The sequence below is a fragment of the Vanacampus margaritifer genome, chromosome 2 (genome assembly GCF_051991255.1).
Source record: "Vanacampus margaritifer isolate UIUO_Vmar chromosome 2, RoL_Vmar_1.0, whole genome shotgun sequence".
NCBI classification, from domain to species: domain Eukaryota; kingdom Metazoa; phylum Chordata; class Actinopteri; order Syngnathiformes; family Syngnathidae; genus Vanacampus; species Vanacampus margaritifer.
In genome coordinates this window covers 32,515,198-32,533,258 of record NC_135433.1, presented here as the reverse complement: position 1 = coordinate 32,533,258, position 18,061 = coordinate 32,515,198, and the positions used below count along the sequence as shown (strand labels likewise).

Below are 18,061 nucleotides of genomic sequence, written 5' to 3'. Positions count from 1 at the left end.
GACCTTGCATTTTTCTCCCCATAGTAGAAACAATTTGGCCATCCATGGCCCTAAAGCAATCAAAAGAATCATTGTGTCTTCATTCTAGGTGATGGAGAATGAAATCAAATTAAAAGAGAGCCTGGTTGAACGTGATCGAGAAAAAGACGACTTGGAACTAAAGTGTTCGGCGTTGGAGAGGGAAAAAGCGGATCAGAGTCATACAATTAGGTTTGCATTAGAACGCCGCTAGCTTTGTTCCTGGCATGAATTTTGCCAAGTCATCATAACATGACTTCTTCATGGGCCTCACAGCCAGCTAAAGGAGGACGTGAGGCAGGCAAAGACTTCTGCCGCTGAGTTTTCAGACCTCCAGGCCCAGTTGGAGGATGCCAGGCGGCGGAGCTCAGACCTCCGGAGTCAGCTGACGGAGCGCAGTGCCGAATGCAGGGAGCTGGTTTCTCTGCGCAAGGAACTGGAAGACCTGCGCACTCTCACCAAAAAACAGGAGGTGTGTCTGGCCCAGAGCCACAGAGCAGCTCAGCAGAGCCAAGCAGAAGCCTCCAGCCTGGAGGCCATATTATCTCTGCTGCATCTCCGAGAGGTGGGGAGATACTTCATTTACGCCTCACACGAGTTTCCTTATTTCATAACTAATTTGTTGATTATGGTGCACAAAGCAATGCTAATTTGTTTGCCTCAGACGATGCAGATAGCATAATGTGTTTACTGTATATTAGGATGCTGTAGGACCATTGTGTGTCAGGCCCTGCACCCTGCCCCCAGTGGACTATTCAACAACTGCTCAAATGCTGAAGCTGAAACCTGGTACAGTGTGCCTGTGAAACATTCTCCTTCTTTCGTCTGCATTTTTATATAAGGTTCATGAAAAGACTGTTAAAAACAATGTTCTAACGAGTAATACGTCGTCATGCATCTTTATTCTGCACTTCCACCCATCCATATTCTATACTGCTTATCCTCAATGGAATTGCAGGTGAGCTACACTTTTGGCGAGAGGTGGGGTACACCCTGGACTGGTTACCAGGCAACCAATTTTTACTCCCATAAGCGCAATTTTGAGCAGGGGTGGGCCATGTATGTCTGGGGGGACGCATACGGCGTATTCTATTCTTTAATCCGGTCCTCTAAGCAGTTACTTTCTTTTACCCCTAAAATTGCTGAGTAAAAATTTATTTTTTTATTTTGTTAAAAAAAACAACATTTATTTCATTAAAAATTGTTGAATTCATTTAAATATTTTTAATTCACTTTAGCCATTTTTTAAATTCAGTGTAAAATTTACTTTTTAATTTAATTTAAATGTATTTTAAGATTTTTTTTATTTAATGTAAAATTTAATTTTGCATTTTAACTGCATCTCAATTGAATTTTTATTAGATTTTACTGTATATTGTACATTAAACATACATTACATAATAATATATATTTTATACTTTTTAATCTTTTTATTAATGATTAGTTAAATATTTATAATGATTACTAATTAAATGTAAAGATAAAAATAAATAGATTAATTCATTGAAATAATTCCTTATTGTCACATATAAAATAAATAGAAACATTTATACAGTTTATAGATGTTCTCAACAAAGAACAACAAAAAATAGTTCCTAGTCTTTATACAGTAATTTCTCAATAATTAATTTAAAATATATTTTATGTACACAACTTATTATTATTATTATTAAGTGTGGGCGTAATATACCCTACCCTATTTGAAGAAATCAAGACAGAAAATACAGGCAGAAACATAAAGCCAAGCTTTGTAGACTGAGTTTGTTACATACATAATACACCTTTATTCAAAAGTACCTACCCTAATCAGTCAAGCAGCTTTTATTAAGCAGACTCATGGTCCATTAGAAAAGCACATGCACTATATAGTTAAAAAAAAAACATACCGGTATTAAGAAATAAACCGTCAATGTGGCATTCACATAATAAATGTCTGTCCTTCCTTTCTTCCATTCATTTCATTTCAGGCGAAGGTTACCAGCATCTATTACAAGTTCTTCGGATGAAGGAGGCCGAGCGGACTAAGCAATGCAGCCTGGTCGAGAGACTTCAGGACCGCGTAAGCCGAGCCCAGGAGGAGATTTCGTCTCTGCAGACCTCCTTGGCCCAAAGATCTACTCACTACCAGAACCTCCAGACGGAGCTGATGGACAAAACCAACCAAGCCACGACTGCAGAGAAAGAAGTATCTCCACTTTCCTCTCTTTTTATTTCTACTTACGTTGGTCGAGTAGCAAATTTAACACTTCACACACTTTGTAACCGTCCAAGTGGTTTCACAGTTTGACTTAAGAGCCTGTCAAAGATTTGTCGTTTGTTGATTGCTCTTTGTTTCAACTCAGCTAAAGAGGAAGAGCGCTCGAGTTGCTGCGCTGGAAAAACAGTTACAGGAGAAAACGTCCGCTTTCAGTCAGGCTGCATTGAAGAATACCGAGCTAGATAACCTGCTGCAGGTACAAAACAAACCCGTCTTCCAATGCCTTCACAGTACAGCGGTCCTTTAAGATACAAGTTTAACTACTTTTTATTCCCTTGATCATGCTTGTACATCAAAACACTTGACTTCCAAATCATCTTTCCCTTTGAAATAAATGATTCAATTCCTCTTCTCAATCCTGCTACTTGGGTCTCCTCTAACCTCATGATCCACAAGTGAGTGACGGCGAACTAATGTTATATGCGGTATATCTGGTCACGACAATTATTATTTTTTAACTCATTCACTGCCATAAATTCATATAAAAAAAAGATTATTAAAAATTTGGGGCAAGAGGCGATACAATTTTTTAATAGTAATTAATTGCATGACTTCACTTAGTTAACTCAGGATTAATCACAAATTTTATATCGGTTCTAAATGTACAATAAAAAAATTCTAGGTTTTCATACTCTTGTTAACAAAAGTGGGAAAAACATTTTTAACTTAAAGAAATAGTTAAAATTATTTTTTGACGTTTATAGCCGTCAATGTCAGTGAATGAATAAAAAAAAGGAGAAGAAAAGATAAATAAATTCAGAGCATCAGGCAATTAAAGTTTTTAATCGTAACTCGCGATTAATCACAAATTTCATATCTGTTTTAAATGTGCAATAAAAAAAATTCTAGGTTTTCATACTCTGGTTAACAAAAGTGGAAAAAAATGTTAAACTAATATAAATAGTTCAAATCAATTTTTGACGTTTATAGCCGTCAATGGCAGTGAATGAGTTAAAAATATATATTTTTTTATTACAGTTTCTTGAAATCTACTTGGGTGGTGGCCAATTTGCTTGGGTGGCCCGCCCAAGTATTAACATGGTGTGGGAAACACTGTAATTTTATTTTGAAGAAAATTGTTGGGTTGACTTCACTTTTAAAAATGTGTGCCTGTGAGTAATGTGGTATTGTCTGTCTACATATCCCTTCCCCCCGCCAACCAGGAAGAAGAAAATATTTACAGATGAAAAAAATGATAAAGTTATGAAGAACTTACTGAATAATTTATTTCAGTAATTCAATTTAAAAAGTGAAACTTGTATATAACATTGATTCACTACACAGATTGAAATATTTTATTTTGTTATATCTTAAATGCTTGCAGCTAATAAATGCCTTCAATTACACAACAATCAAAAATAACTTACAAAATAGGAATTAGATAAGAACTGGCCTTCTAAAAAGTAGTTTCCTCTAGGTATAATGAATTAAAATGTGTTTCATTTTGCTACGATTTTATAATTCATCAAAATTCACTTTGACAAGCTTGAGAATATCACCAACAAAGAATTAGGGTTATGAAGATACATTTTTGCTGCCTACATCCATATGTTCTTTGTTCTGTTTTCTTGTAATTAATGCAGGAGAAGACCAGCACTCTTCAGCACTACCAAACACTGATGAACAAAAAACAAAGAGAGTACCATCAAGCTTTGGAGAAGACTAAACTATCACAAAGTCAGCGATGCACCGAGCAGAAGCACAAAATAGACATGGTGACTTCAATTTACATCTTTGCTTTTTTTCCCTTTTTTTTAATTTTATATTCCCACAACTTCAGACATTGTATACCTGATTCACTGTACCCTCATATTACAGATTTTAATCATCATAGAATTAATCGTTCCTGGGTTGTTAATTTTTGTGTTTTCCACATGAGTGTCAGTCCCCGTAAATAAGGGGGGAAAAAGACATCGAATAAGTCCTCCTCGGCAGTTGTTGACGCTATACTGCGGCAGCTTTGACACATTAGCCAACCAGCATCTGCATCAGAAAGAAAGGTCTTTGTTGACAATTTTTCATCAATGTGTGAAATGAAAGTTTGCATATCAAAAGTACTAGGAATTGGTACTCTATATTGGTTACTGGTAGGGGTGTGCCAAAAAATAGATTGTCATAAGAATCGTGATTCTCATTTAGTATGATTCAGAATCGATTTGAAATGCCCCAAAATCTATTTTATTTAAATAATTTTATACTGTTTTGCCATGCGGTCTAATACACTGTTAAATTGTAGCCACATTAGAGAGTAGAAGGAAAAAGTCACGATCAAGTTTTTCCAATAAAAGTGTGGGAGGGTTTTCAGCGTGGAGCCCTTCTTTGGAGTGATAAAAGTGTCGCGAGTAGTGCGCTAATTAGCATTAGCGAGCCAGATTGGAGTAGATCATTACAATTCCTTGCACATCTATAGATTGAAGCAAAAATCATTGTCAGTCAAATCATTTTGAATCAAAAATTGCTCTTAATCGAAAATCGATTCTGAATCAAATCGCAGACCCCAAAAATCGGAATCGAATCGAATGGTGAGACATTCAAAGATTCCCACCCCTAGTGACTGGTGAGTACTGACAGAATGAATGCTACTACTGTTTTAGTCTGATAAAAAGTGGTATTGAACATCCCATATTTTAATCGACTAATTTAAACAACACTACAAATAAAGTGGCTGTGTTCTCACGCTTGCAGCTGCAGCTCTCTGTGGACGAAGCTCATTCTCGGGTGTTAGAGATAGAGCAGGAGCTGGGTTTCCTCCAGAGAGAAAAAGATGAGGCGCAGGCTGCGGCTTCACAACTGCACACCTCCGTACAACAACTCACTCAGGTAAGGCCTCTTACTAAGCAAATGGTAGTTAACACTATTTTATAATATAAGTAGTGAATGAGCGGATGTATTTTGCGTTGCTTCCAGGAGAAGCAGATTGAAGCGAGACACAATGAGGAGTTACTCCGGAGTTTAAAAGAGCAGGCAGCCGAGTCTGCCACCAAGGTCAGGGGAACAACATTCTACAACACATGACTAATCTCTGACCTTGGAGATGAACTCGAGCAGACATTGCAGACACACTCGCACACATGCATACATACACATACATGCAGTTTTAAGGATGAATGGACAAAACCAAAAAACAATCTTATAGAGTGGAGAATAATTTCTTTCATTTTCTTATCCTGGTGTAATGTCCATTCCATATGTCGACATACTTAAAGTGCTTACAATAGTTTCAAGGTCTAGACCAGAGGTCCCCAACCCTGGTCCTCAGGGACCGGTATCCAGCCTGTTTTCCATGTATCCCACAGCCAACACAGGTGGAGATCGTTATCAGCCTTCTCCAGAGATTGCTGATTAGCTGATGATATGAATCACCTGTGTTGGCTGTGGGAGGCATGGAAAACAGGCTGGATACCGGTCCCTGAGGACCAGGGTTGGGGACCTCTGGTCTAGACAACACAACTGATAGTTAAACATTTTCTTTATATTTACAAACAATATATTTCCCACAATGTTTATAATAGGAGACGTATGCACTTTTATCACAATTTAAAGCAGTTCTTTTAATGAAACGTTTTGTGACATTCGTCATCAAATTACACAGATGATAAAAAATGTCAGCACCCTTAATATACATTTGTCACGCTAGTTGCAAATACTATTATAGTTATTAACTCATTCACTGCCATTGACGGCTATAGACGTCAACAATTCATTTAACAAGAATATGAAAACCTAAAAAAAATGATTGTACATTAAGAACAGATATAAAATTTGTGATTAATCGTGAGTTAACTATTGAAGTCATGCGATTAATTATGAAAAATTTTAATCATCTGACAGCCCTAATTTTTTAATAATCTTTTCTTCTTTTTTATTAATTAAAAAAAGATATTTTATTTTTATTTTTTTAAATAAACTTTTCTTTTTTTCTTTTAGAAAAAAGAGAAGATTATTAAACATTAGGGGCATCAGGATTTTTAATCATAATTAATCGCATGACTTCACTAGTTAACTCATGATTATTCACCAATTTTATACCTGATTCTAAATATACAATAAAAAATCTAGGTTGTTAAATGTTAAACTAATAGAAATTATTAAAATGAATTTTTGACTTCTATAGCCGTCAATGGCAGTGAATGAGTTAACAACCGCTACAGCATGTAGCAAGTAATTTAATAATTTACACTTTTTAACAATAAATAAAAATAAAAAAATATTTTTTATATTATTATTATTATTATTTTATATATATATTTTTATCTTATTTTTAAATTTTTAATATTCACTAATTTATATTAACAATCACTTTGTCTCGCTGACCCTTCAAGTGACTATTAAAAAAAAAAGAAGCGATAAACAACAAATCCAAAGACCTATGTGACGTTACTGGTGACTTCCGGAGACTCTTAAGACTTTTTCCAGAGCATGAGATGTTCATGAATGGAGCTTGTGTGAAGCCACCACCACTGGCTAATTTATGTCACAATTCAGCAAAATTCAGAAGGGCTTACTCAAACAGACACATTTCAGAGGGATACCAATAGATTGACTGGGTGGGTTGCAAGGACTTGAGGAACCCAACTATTTTTATGCAGACAATAGAAAATCCAGTTTTCCAACATAAGTCTCCTTTTAAAAAATGTTAATTTTAAGTGTTGACTTTTTTTTTTCTATGTGCATGTGACAGGTGTGTGAGTTTCAGTCGTCTCTGTCAACCTGCCGAGAGGAGCTGACGTGGCATCATCAGCAGATGGAGGACATGAAAAAGAGCTATGAGTGCGAGCTGCAGAGATCCAAAGACCAGGTACAAAGACAGAGCTAGGGCTGAATCATTTTCAAAAATTTTAATTGCATTTTTCCACTCAATGTTGTGATTATGATTTAATTAGTGCTGTCAAAGTTAAAGCGTTAACAGATTAATTAATCCCAAAAAAATATCGCATTAATTATGAATTAACGCTGATTAATCGCACTATTAATTTTGACCATAGATTATCCTTAAGCGTGACAGCGGATGGCTACGTTTGAGGTAGCACAGGTTGTGTTTGAGCAATAAACATAATTACATGCATTATAGTAAAGCATTTAATAAATGTTTGCATATTACATTTAGAATATTTGTTCTTGTCAAAATATTGGGGTCATTTTTTTTCCATTTTAAATTATGCAAGTTATTAACTGATTAGAAAAAGAGGCGGATGAGCGTGTGCAAGGGATCCAAAAATGTTGAAGACGTCCTCATAACATTAAATGTCAAAAAAATTAACACATAAACGGTGCTCTTCAAATTTGGCGGGGGGAAAAATGTTGATTAAAAAAGCCTCTTTTATGAAGCGATTAACTGTGATTAATCAAAATTTTAAAATGTGATTAATCTGAAATTTAATCGTTTGACGGCTTTAGATTTAATATGAGACTTTTTTCCCATGGCCCTCGTTTCATGTATTTTTTTTTTTTTATAAACACAAGCAGTTTAATCTGTATTACAATCAACATCAGATTTATTATACTTATGTAAATGTTTTTCTGATGTAATGTGTGTCTTGGCTCAATAATGGTTGGAAAACAGTAATGGGCTGTTGGTATTCATGTAGAATGGCAGAGGTAGAGAATCTGATTGTCTGCTCTCCTTAATCGCTCATCGTCATCCTGCCCCCCCCCCCCCCTTCAGGTGTTTTCACAGCAGGAAAAGCTTCACGGTGTCACTCAGATGGCTCAGAGCGGCAGTGAGCAAAACCTGCAGCTTCAACTTTCTCTGCAGGAGCAGCAGACAATGCTGACTGAGAGCACGGCCCGCATCGCTGAACTGGAGGAGAGCCAGAGTCAGCTGCAGCAACAGGTGAGTGCAAAAATGCTGGATTAGTTGTCAACTGTTCAATGCTCATTGTTAGAATTTAGCTAGCTGTCCAAATTTGCTAGTACAGTACAGTGTTCTGCACGCTCGCTATTTCCCAGATGTATTATGGGATCATTTCTTATGGGATTTAACTGTATACTCACTATTTTAATGCCCTCGCATGTGGGAAAGGAGAGCCACGGTCGCTGGCAGCTTGACTCCTGCAAACCTAGTGAGGAAAGGTGGCATAGAAAGTGGACGGTTGGATCGATATTTTCACGGTTGTGTCTAATGGAGTTTTGGGCATGTCACACTATTTCTACTTTTCACTGACAACTTTATAAACCCATGATCATTCTCTCAGATTTTGTTTTGAAAAGACGGCGTATACTTACGTAAAGTAAAACCGAAGCGCCTCATGAGCACGGATTTTTGCCAAATACTTGAATTACATAATCTGTCATAAATGTATAACCCACGGTGATTGTGGTCTGACTAGCAAATAGACCGCTAATGTGGTGTGTCCGTGAACTAGAGCTCTAAAGGCTTGAATCTGCAAGAAATAACTAAGCAATGCTTGCAGGAGATAAGCAGATTAATCTTGTGATCACATAAATAGCACAGAAGTGTTTTTAGCTCGTAACTTTGTGTCCCCACTCTCAAGACAATGTTGTCCATTCAGTGCGCTGAGCTTTACTTAGTTGAACCAAGAGTTCTTATCAGGATGAGTAGCTAAGGGCTAGCAAGACCATTGGCACAATATTGGGGTTGGTGTTAGAATTCGATTTAGACAACATGTTCTAAACTTGATATTTTAAATGTATATATATACATTTGGGCTGTGCAGACATTATTGGACAGGAAATTATCAGAACGTATTTATTTCAGGACGTAGTGTTCGCACATAGAAAAGTTATGCTACTGTTAAGCACGTTCAATGAATCTGGAAAGTATTAATGTTTCGCTTTCCGTATTAATGTTTCAAATAACAGACGAATGGACGCTGCAATTAATTCTCTTCTCGCAGAATTACTTATCATTTCCTTGTTGAATTTGAACAGTGAGAGGCGCTTCGTGCATTTTGATCTGGTTAAGCACGATAATATCGGTGGCCGATAATTACCGGCAAATATCGACCAATTTGACATCAGACAAATAACACAGATAATAGAGAAGTCCGCCGATAATAATAGATTTGCCACGTCGGTCCATCTGTTGTGGTTGTGGCTGAAGTTGTGCCCAACTCCTCAACCCCTCCCCTCTCCTATGGTAATGTCGCATATTTGTGACATCATAATAATGATGCATCTTGGCGACATGGCAGTCGCCAGTGTGGACTTTATTTACTGTGTCTCCCCAAAATGTTACCCACGCAGTTTTGTAGCATATTTTTTTTTAAACATGACTGTTTTGTTTCGGCAAACTCAAAATGAGTTACTGGTTTTCTTTGAAGCAGATATCAATAAAATTCAGCTTCATGGTGCTTTACCCAATGTTTCAATGTATTTGTACATGTTAGACTTATAGTAGTACTCAAAAGTATATTTGTATTCAAGTCAACAATTATTAGCTTACTTATCAGTTATCGACATCGGCACTTTCTAAATGATTGGTTTATCGGTTGAAAATAGCATTATCGTGCATCCCTAGCTCGAAGTATTGTACAGCAATTCCCTCCTTTCCCGAACAGATCTGCCGAGTGAAGTCCCAGATTGATCATGTGAAAATCTCCCTCGAGTGAATCACAATGATCAATCTGGCTTGTGAGGTTAATAATGGGGTCTTGTGTGTCAAATTTTAAGAATAATTCAATCTGTAAAACACTAGAGACACTCAACGTGGCCAGTTTAAGATTCTAAAAGTTTCTACCTTTGTAGACCTTCGTCAGGGTAAGCTTGCCCTGAGGTGATTAATAATTATTGATTTTCATTTATGTGAATTGTGAAGGCACTGATCATGTTAACGATTTCTCACAATAATTAGGAAACTGAGATATGCAACACTTTATTACCATAAATCTCTGCCAGTGTTTACATTTGCAAATGATCACCTTTACAGCATTCCTAGAAAATCACAATGTCCCATCACTGGTGAGCTATTTTTAGAACAGGCCTAGGTTACCCGGTGGGCGTGACCTCTGCTGTAATATCATGGAATGTGGGAAAATTTGAATGCACTGTACATCCGTTGGACTGACTTTGCCTTCATCACTTTGGTAAATGTATCCATTAGTGCTAAAAGTCTTTTCAATGCTTGATGGGACATTGTGATTTCCTAGGTATCTTGTAGAAGTAATCGTTTGAAAATGGTAAGACTTACAGAGATTTATAGAAAAAAAAGTGTAATCGATTTCCTACTTTGTTAAATTATTGTTGATAAATATTGTAGGAAGTCGAGGTTTTACATGACAGCAGTTCCACGTTTTGTGTGACTTTAGAGCTGCGTGTTTCCCCCTACGTCTGGCGGAATTCTAAATAGTGCCACCATAGTGGGAGCAACATAAAATGGCATACTGTACAATTTTGTATGTAGGTGTCCACGCTGGAATATCAGCTGGAGCGAGCTCGAGTGGCTCTCCATGATGAGGTGAAGACCAGACGGGAAGACAATGTGGGGAAGGACAAGGACTTAAATAACGTGAAGGAAAAGACCACTCAACTGTCTGAGATGCTCAAGTAAGAACAGCAGTGCCGTCACACGAGTAAATATAGCAAATAATTTCATCAGCAGCTTGTTTTGCATATGTGGGCCTTGTGTCTTATGATCACGCCACATCCAGCAGTAGGCGTGACAACAGCCCCTCTTGATCTGCCTCTCGCATCCAGAAAATACATGCGAGTATATAAGTGAGGAGCCGCTTTGGTTTAAAGACATTTCTTTCTGCTGGATTGTGACTTTTTAAAAAGCTCAGAGAAAAATCACTTTTTTTTTATGTGTCACATGAAGAATTTTTGTTGTTTTCCTAACAAAAGCAGAGGGTTTTCTTTGAAACAAAAATGGGTGCTGTGCTCATGATAAGGTGAGACGAGTAAGACTTAATGTGTTGCATTTCATCCAATGCCTTGTTAATGTTTGTGATTTTTATATCAAATTTTGCGTGGAACAAAAATACTCATGATTAGAACCTTGCTATTTTTCCATATTCTTCAAGCCAAGTGACAAAAGATGCGAAAAAGTACGAAGTGGAGCTTATGTCTAAAGAGTTGGAGCTGCAGAGTCTGCGGAAGGACGTCACCGTCAAGACAAGTCAGATCGGCCTCATGGACAAGAACCTGCAGCAAACGAGGAGCCTGCTTGAAAACAAGAATGACTTGGGTAAGACAAATACACTCAACCCACATTCATCATCACGGATTTGCTCCAGATGTAAAATCTGCAATATAATGACACTGTAGACAAGAACCGTTTTTTAAAATTTGATATATTTTAACTTTCCCGCACGCTTTTTCCACCACACGCCATTAAGGTACTGTAATGCCATTACATGTGGGCAAGGAGAGACACAATACAAAACAAAGACTCTAACACTCTCTAACAATACTACAGTGTGTGCGTGTGTGTGTGTGATATTTTTTGCTTAATTACACTTGGTGAAACCAATTTATTTATTGGTTTTGTCAATTAAGTTTTTATATTTTACAATTCAGTGCTATTAGTTTTCTTTATTACAGACAGTTTTCAGGGACTACAGTGGCTTAATTTGAACTAATTTGAATCGGGAAAATGGATTTGATAGGATTAAATTGAGCTTGGTCACATAAAAAAACAACAACTTGTTAGTCAAAATACTTCTGTACTGTAAACAACAAAATATCATCCACAGATTTACTAGATATAGCAGGCATGTGTTTTTCAATCGAAAAGTCTATCTTCTGCTCACGAGTTCCTGCTCCCGTCCGTCTGTAGTCGTAGACCTGGAGGAGAAGCTCCATCGCTGCGAGGCAGACAAGTACAACTGCGTCCAGAAGTTCCAGCTCCTCGAGGACCAGCTGCAGACGGTCCAGCAGGAGCTGACCGAGACTCTGACGCAGCTCCAGTTGCTTAAAGACGTCCTGCAGAGGACCCAAACCATCGCTGACGAGCGGCAAGTGGAGGTTGAAAAACTGAGCATACGTTTTAGGTGAGGCCACGCCCACTCGTGAACTCTTCGACCAACGTGATGGAGTCATGCTGGGATCTCTCTTTCAGTCATCCGTGTTTGAAACAATTGTTCTTTTCTTAGTCCATATCATGAGAATTTTCTACTTTTATATTGAGTTTATATGACAACTGTGATGTAATGATGTCATGCATTGTTGTGTTTAATATAATGGTTGACATTTGAGGGGAAATATGTCTCTGTGTGACAAATGTGTCAATTTGATGGATCTCACTTCCCTTTTGTGACGTAATCATTTGCTCTTTCACGATCGTACATACTGTACCACTGATCTATAAAGCTGTTTTGTAACCTACTGCCCACAGCTACTGTATTGTACACTAAGCACTCCAGGGTACATACACTAACAATATAAAGATGTCACTGTACGATCGCAAGACTTCAGTTCATTGGTCTTCACACACTACGTTACATTCCGAGCATAAGCAAATCCCCTTAAAAAAAAATAAAAATAATGTCATAAAAACAACCATCTTATTTGCAGCGTACAACATGCATAACAAATATGACAAATATAAAAATCTTTCATTATAAACTTGTTCACAATCAACATGTGTGCGTGCGTGTTCACAGCGAGACCCAGAGGGAGTTGGAAGAGAGAACTCATGAGGTTTTAGACATGGACTGTGCACTGAAGGAAAGACAGGGGGAGCTCCAGCAGAGAGCAACACTGGTACAAAATAAGCCTCGTGTGTGTATTGCGCCAGGTGAATTTCGCAGACATCGCTTTCACATGCTTGCGTTTCGCCGTCTGTTCCTCAGCTGGGCCAACTGGATGTGGCCATTCGGGAGCACAAGCAGGAGATGGAGATCAAGGTGAAGGCGCTGGAGCAAAGTCTGCAGGCCAAAGAGGAAGAGCTGAGACGCGCACAGAGGGACCTCGAGGAAACAAAGGTCAGGAACGGCACAAAGAGTTGCAAGGAATGCGTCAAGGGTCAATTCTTCATTTTGCATATCAAAAGGTGGTGAATTGTGCCATTCAACTCCGTGTTAGAGAGCAGCAAGTTGTGCCAAAAATACTAGAACGTTAGAGATCAAATTAAGTTCACCACGAAGGTTTATAGTGCACAAATGTCACCCAAAAGCCCCCAATTTTTTGTGTTTGGGTACATCAGGGGACATGAGCAACGTCATGTGAATAAGACATAAACAGACCAAATCGGGTCACAATGTACCGTGTCTTCATTTGATAACAAAATGTCCTAGGTGAAATTGAAAACGTACGGTACATGTGACAGCCTAGAGAGAACACTGAACAGAAGGAACAGTTGTTTTGTTGATAAATCTACAGCCGATGGCAATACAGCTCTTCAGATGACTTTTTGATGATTTTTTTGGAAACCTATTGGGGGTCTATCTAGGGTTATTAAAGCTGATTCATTGTTTTTGAAACTTAGCATTTATTTTATTTTTATTTTTTTCTGGAGAGCTCAGTATTGTTCATTCGGTAATTTTACCGATTTGACATGTCATCATCATTGCTCTCCTTTTTAAAAAAAAAATTGTATGTGGGTGAACATGTGTATGTGCGTGCGAGTGTGTGTGTATTCATTAGTTCACCTAAAACCTATTAAAAAAAAAATCCCATACCGTCCACCTAAACCGAACACTTCCAGCCAGTCGTGAGGCCGTCAGGAGACCCGAGGAAGGACCAAAGAAAGGAAAGTGAAATCCAGCACCGACCAGACACCACCCACCAGGCCACCAACCAGAGTCCTTCACCAACCCCAGAGATATCTAAATTTCAACAAATCAGGGAGACCTCAAGAGACCAAAGAAGAGACTGAGGAAAGGAAGGAAGGACAGACGAAGCCCCCAACGCGGCCCGCGCCCCCAACCCAACGCAGCAGGACGGGGCACTGCAGACCCGCCAGGAACCCCACCGGTCCACAGCCCCTAAAAAAAAATAAATGGGGGGCGGCGGGGACACGGACACGGAACCGCAGCACTGCTCTATACTGCGGTCTGCCCCAACCAATGGCACCCCCCCCCCCCCACACACACACACACACAGTTGTGTGGTGCATCAAAATTGGAGGGGAGTTGTAGGGCGAAGACGGTGTTTCCACCCTACCCCACCCCCCCCAAAGTGTGTTATGTGCCCTATATGTCTATAAAAGTGTATTGTGCATAACTAGTGCAGTGAGTTAAGAGGAGCGACCAGCGCGTTTTTTTGTTTGTTTTTTACAAATTATTGACCAATCTAAAGTGTTGAAAATAACTTGCTATATTATATTGATATAATGTTAATGACTAAATAAACATGATGTTTTCAGGGTCTCCTGGAAAGTGAATATTTTGCAGGTGCAAGATTTCAGCACATCAAGCGATATGTACTTTCAGTATATTACCAGTTTATATGTGCTCTTACAGTGTTTACGTGTTAGTATTTGTTATCTAAAGGAATATCATTCCGTGACTCAATTCAAATTTTCTATGACCTATTCCTATTTCTATGACCTGATCTTCCATATCTCACTGCTGTTGTGTTTCAGGAATCCCATCAGCATAGACTTGACACATTACTGCACGAACTTGAGAAAGCCCAGTGTAACTGTAAAGCGCTCACATCACAACTAGATGCCATCAAGCTGCAGGAGAAGGAGTCGGTAAACACCATTCACATGCGTCATACGTTTGCACCTGCATTACGGCTCCTGATGTGTGCATGCATATGCAGGACGGGAGGCTGTGCCATGCAGAGGAGGAGCTGGCTCAGAAGGAGACGCACTGGCAACGGTCCGAGGCCAGGCTGCAGAACATGGTCGCTTCTTTGGAGCAGGAGCTGGATATGGAGCGGGAGCAACACAACAAGGAGGTACACCAAACTACCATCTTGAGACTTGTTTCTATTATTTTGGATACATTATGAGAGTCAAGTATTGTCTAGTTTAGCCTGGGTTATTAGTGGAAGTTAGGGGAGTCTTCAGCATTTCCTAAAGCTTAAATCTAGGGGTGTCAGGCGATTAGAATTTTTAATCGTAATTAATCGCATGACTTCAATAGTTAACTCACGATTAATCGCAAATTTTATATCTGTTCTAAATATACAATAAAATGTACACTAAAAATATGTCATCAATATGGTAATGTCATAATAATGAATTCCATTAAGTTAAAATTAAAAAGATGTACTGTTCTGTAAAAAATTAGTGTGATATTGATTTGTGTTTTGCCATTTTTCTGCCACTAGATGGCACGATTGCATTTGTAAGACATTGGTGAAAGCCGTGCATTTTTTTTTCATATTAACTCATTCACTGCCATTGACGGCTATAGACGTCAAAAATTCATTTGACCTATTTCTATTAGTTTCACATTTTTTCCCACTTTTGTTAACAAGAGTATGAAAATCTAGAAAAAAATGTATTGTACATATAGAACAGATATAAGATTTGTGATTAATCTTGAGTTTAAATAATTAAGTAATTAAACAAAAAAGAAAATATATTAAAAAAAATTAGGGGCGTCAGACGATTACATTTTGTAATTGTAATTAATCGCATGACTTTAATAGTTAACTCACGATTAATCACAAATTTTACATCTGTTCTAAATGTACAATACATTTTTTTCTAGGTTTTTGACGTCTAGCTGTCAATGGCAGTGAATGAGTTAAGAGCTATCTTTAACATAAAGTAACTTGTGAAATTCTACACATTTTTAAAATTGTAAAACACAACTTTGACCCCAGTCCCCACAAATCTATACATTATGATTAAATGTATTACTGCTAAATTTTGACGTGGGCGTATCTGCTGCGTTGTGACTGGCATTCCCCCAGTACAGCCTTTCCAAGTAAGGGCTGGTCATTAATCTCGCGTTAAATTTTTTTTTGTGGCGTTAAAAGAATTTTAAATTTATCTCAAAATGAACGCATTAATTTTGACACCCTTACTTAAGTCCAAATATTGTTCGTTGGGTTTCTTTTTTACTTTTAAATTCTCTTGCACACCACCAGAGGGCGCCCACGTACCACTAATGGTACCTTTATCACACTTAGAGAATTGCGGAGACAGTCTTCAATGAGCTGTTTCTTTTTGAAATGTGGGAACTTAGCCAACATGTTCTCAATTCCACTACAAGCTAAAAAAGTGTTTTGTATTTTCCTGGTCAGCTGGATTCCCTGCAGCAGACCCGGGGTCAGCTCCTCAAAGTGTCCTCGCACATGTCATCCTCGCAGGAGAAGCTCACCTCTAAACTCCAGCAGAAGGAGATGGAGCTGGACCAAAGCAAAACCCATCTGGAAGACACTAAGATGGAGTTGGACCGCACCAAGGCCCAAGCCAGTCATCTCCAGACTCAGTTAGAGCAGAGCCAGAACAAGCTCCTGCAGATCGAGATTCAGCTGGAAAGCAGCCGGAATTTGTACGAGAACGTCAAGGCTCAGAACAATCAACTCCAAATGCAGCTGGAGCAGCTTAGCGCCCGGTCCAAAGAAGCCAGAGACCGCTCTGCTCAGCTCCAGACTCAGCTCCAGACTCAGCTCCAGACTCAGCTTGACTCTTCTCAAAGGACCATTGAGACCTCCAGTGAGTTGCTGCTCATCAAGGTAATGCACGTTGCTCCAAATCAACACTGAAGTCAATTCCAGGTGTCTGAACTTTTACTGACCATTTACTTTTACGCCCTATGAGCTTAAGTTGCTTAAATTGAGTTGAATTGAGTAATCTGATCATTTTGTTCACTGCCAGGAGTCTGAGGTGACTCGTCTCCAAGCCAAGATCTCCAGTCTGGAGCGAGCAGCGAAATATCACAATCTAGCTGCGTACAATCCCACCGGCTCCCTCCATCCGCTCATACCCCCCCAAGAGGACTCCTCGTCCTCTCACTGTCTTCCAACAGCCGCCATGTCTCCATCATTCACTCACAAGACTTCCCTTCCCACCCAAACCAAAACCTCACCCCCATCTGATGCGGGCCTTGAGCTTCTGCTCCAGAGCTGTAGCAACGACCTTTCCCTTGATCTCCCGCCGAGCCTCAAGGCTACGCTCAAGGAGGCGCTGAGCCAGAAGCCACGGCAGTCGTCCTACTCCAACTCGGTAGACCGCAGCTGGGAAGGACTCAGAAGCACTGAGCCGCCATCGAGTTGCGAGCTCTCCTTCGACCCCCTCACCTACATGGTGGGAGACAGCAGTTCCTGCTCGGAGCGTACTATTATGGAGGAGGGAGAGGATGAGCAGGTCGGGGCGGACAACCCGGACGAACGCATGAGCTCATTGAAGGGAATGTTGCGGTTCGTCAATCAGACTTTAGCCAATCAGGAGGATCCGTCCTTGTGGAGCTCCCCGGGATCATCGCAGAGCGGACGCAGCCTCCAGGTAACAGAAACTCAAAAACAACCATTTAACAGACATAAGTTTAGGCCAGGGGTCAGTTACCTGTGACTGTGGAGCCAGATGTGTCTCTTTAGTCCCTCTCCTGATCTCTAAAGAAATTAGTAGAAATGTATCGATTTTTATTTTTTTACATAGTTATTTGTATTTTTTTTAGATAAAATATTCTTTAAATGAATTCATGATTAAATAAAAAATGAATAATTAAATATTCAAAGAATGTCAAATTTTAAGTTAGCTAGGTGATTTCTTTTTAGAATGTCCACAAAATTGGCCATAAAATGTCCCAAAAGGGGGAGAAAATTGATGGCAAAAAGGCATAAAAAATGACCAAAAAGGGAAGAAGAGAGGCAGAAAATTACCACAATATGCTCAAGAATTGCTAAAAATGTCAGAGATTTGACAAAAGGCAGAAAAGTCTAAAAATGTATAAGAAAAATTACAAAAACGAAAAAGAAAAA

At 38.9% G+C, this 18,061-nt stretch overlaps 1 protein-coding gene across 6 annotated transcripts in view; it reads left to right on the top strand.

Annotated features, from left to right (window-relative positions):
- The window catches only part of ccdc18 (coiled-coil domain containing 18), a 30,235-nt gene that overhangs the window by 4,467 nt on the left and 7,707 nt on the right, over positions 1-18,061 (top strand). For 5 of the 6 annotated variants that reach the window (XR_013291339.1, XR_013291338.1, XR_013291340.1 and 2 more), the window contains 19 exons: positions 89-210; positions 295-583; positions 720-807; positions 1,986-2,203; positions 2,361-2,471; positions 3,859-3,990; positions 4,961-5,095; positions 5,183-5,260; positions 6,957-7,073; positions 7,941-8,108; positions 10,638-10,780; positions 11,257-11,420; positions 12,012-12,225; positions 12,838-12,937; positions 13,027-13,158; positions 14,760-14,873; positions 14,945-15,082; positions 16,382-16,816; positions 16,959-17,585. Coding sequence is in view for 3 of the 6 variants with exons in the window: in XM_077559289.1 (XP_077415415.1) it covers positions 89-210; positions 295-583; positions 720-807; positions 1,986-2,203; positions 2,361-2,471; positions 3,859-3,990; positions 4,961-5,095; positions 5,183-5,260; positions 6,957-7,073; positions 7,941-8,108; positions 10,638-10,780; positions 11,257-11,420; positions 12,012-12,225; positions 12,838-12,937; positions 13,027-13,158; positions 14,760-14,873; positions 14,945-15,082; positions 16,382-16,816; positions 16,959-17,585 (3,525 nt within the window). In the remaining 3 variants the exon portion in view is untranslated. The remainder of the gene's footprint in view (positions 1-88; positions 211-294; positions 584-719; positions 808-1,985; positions 2,204-2,360; positions 2,472-3,858; positions 3,991-4,960; positions 5,096-5,182; positions 5,261-6,956; positions 7,074-7,940; positions 8,109-10,637; positions 10,781-11,256; positions 11,421-12,011; positions 12,226-12,837; positions 12,938-13,026; positions 13,159-14,759; positions 14,874-14,944; positions 15,083-16,381; positions 16,817-16,958; positions 17,586-18,061) is intronic. The other variant, XM_077559290.1, reaches the window with a different exon arrangement.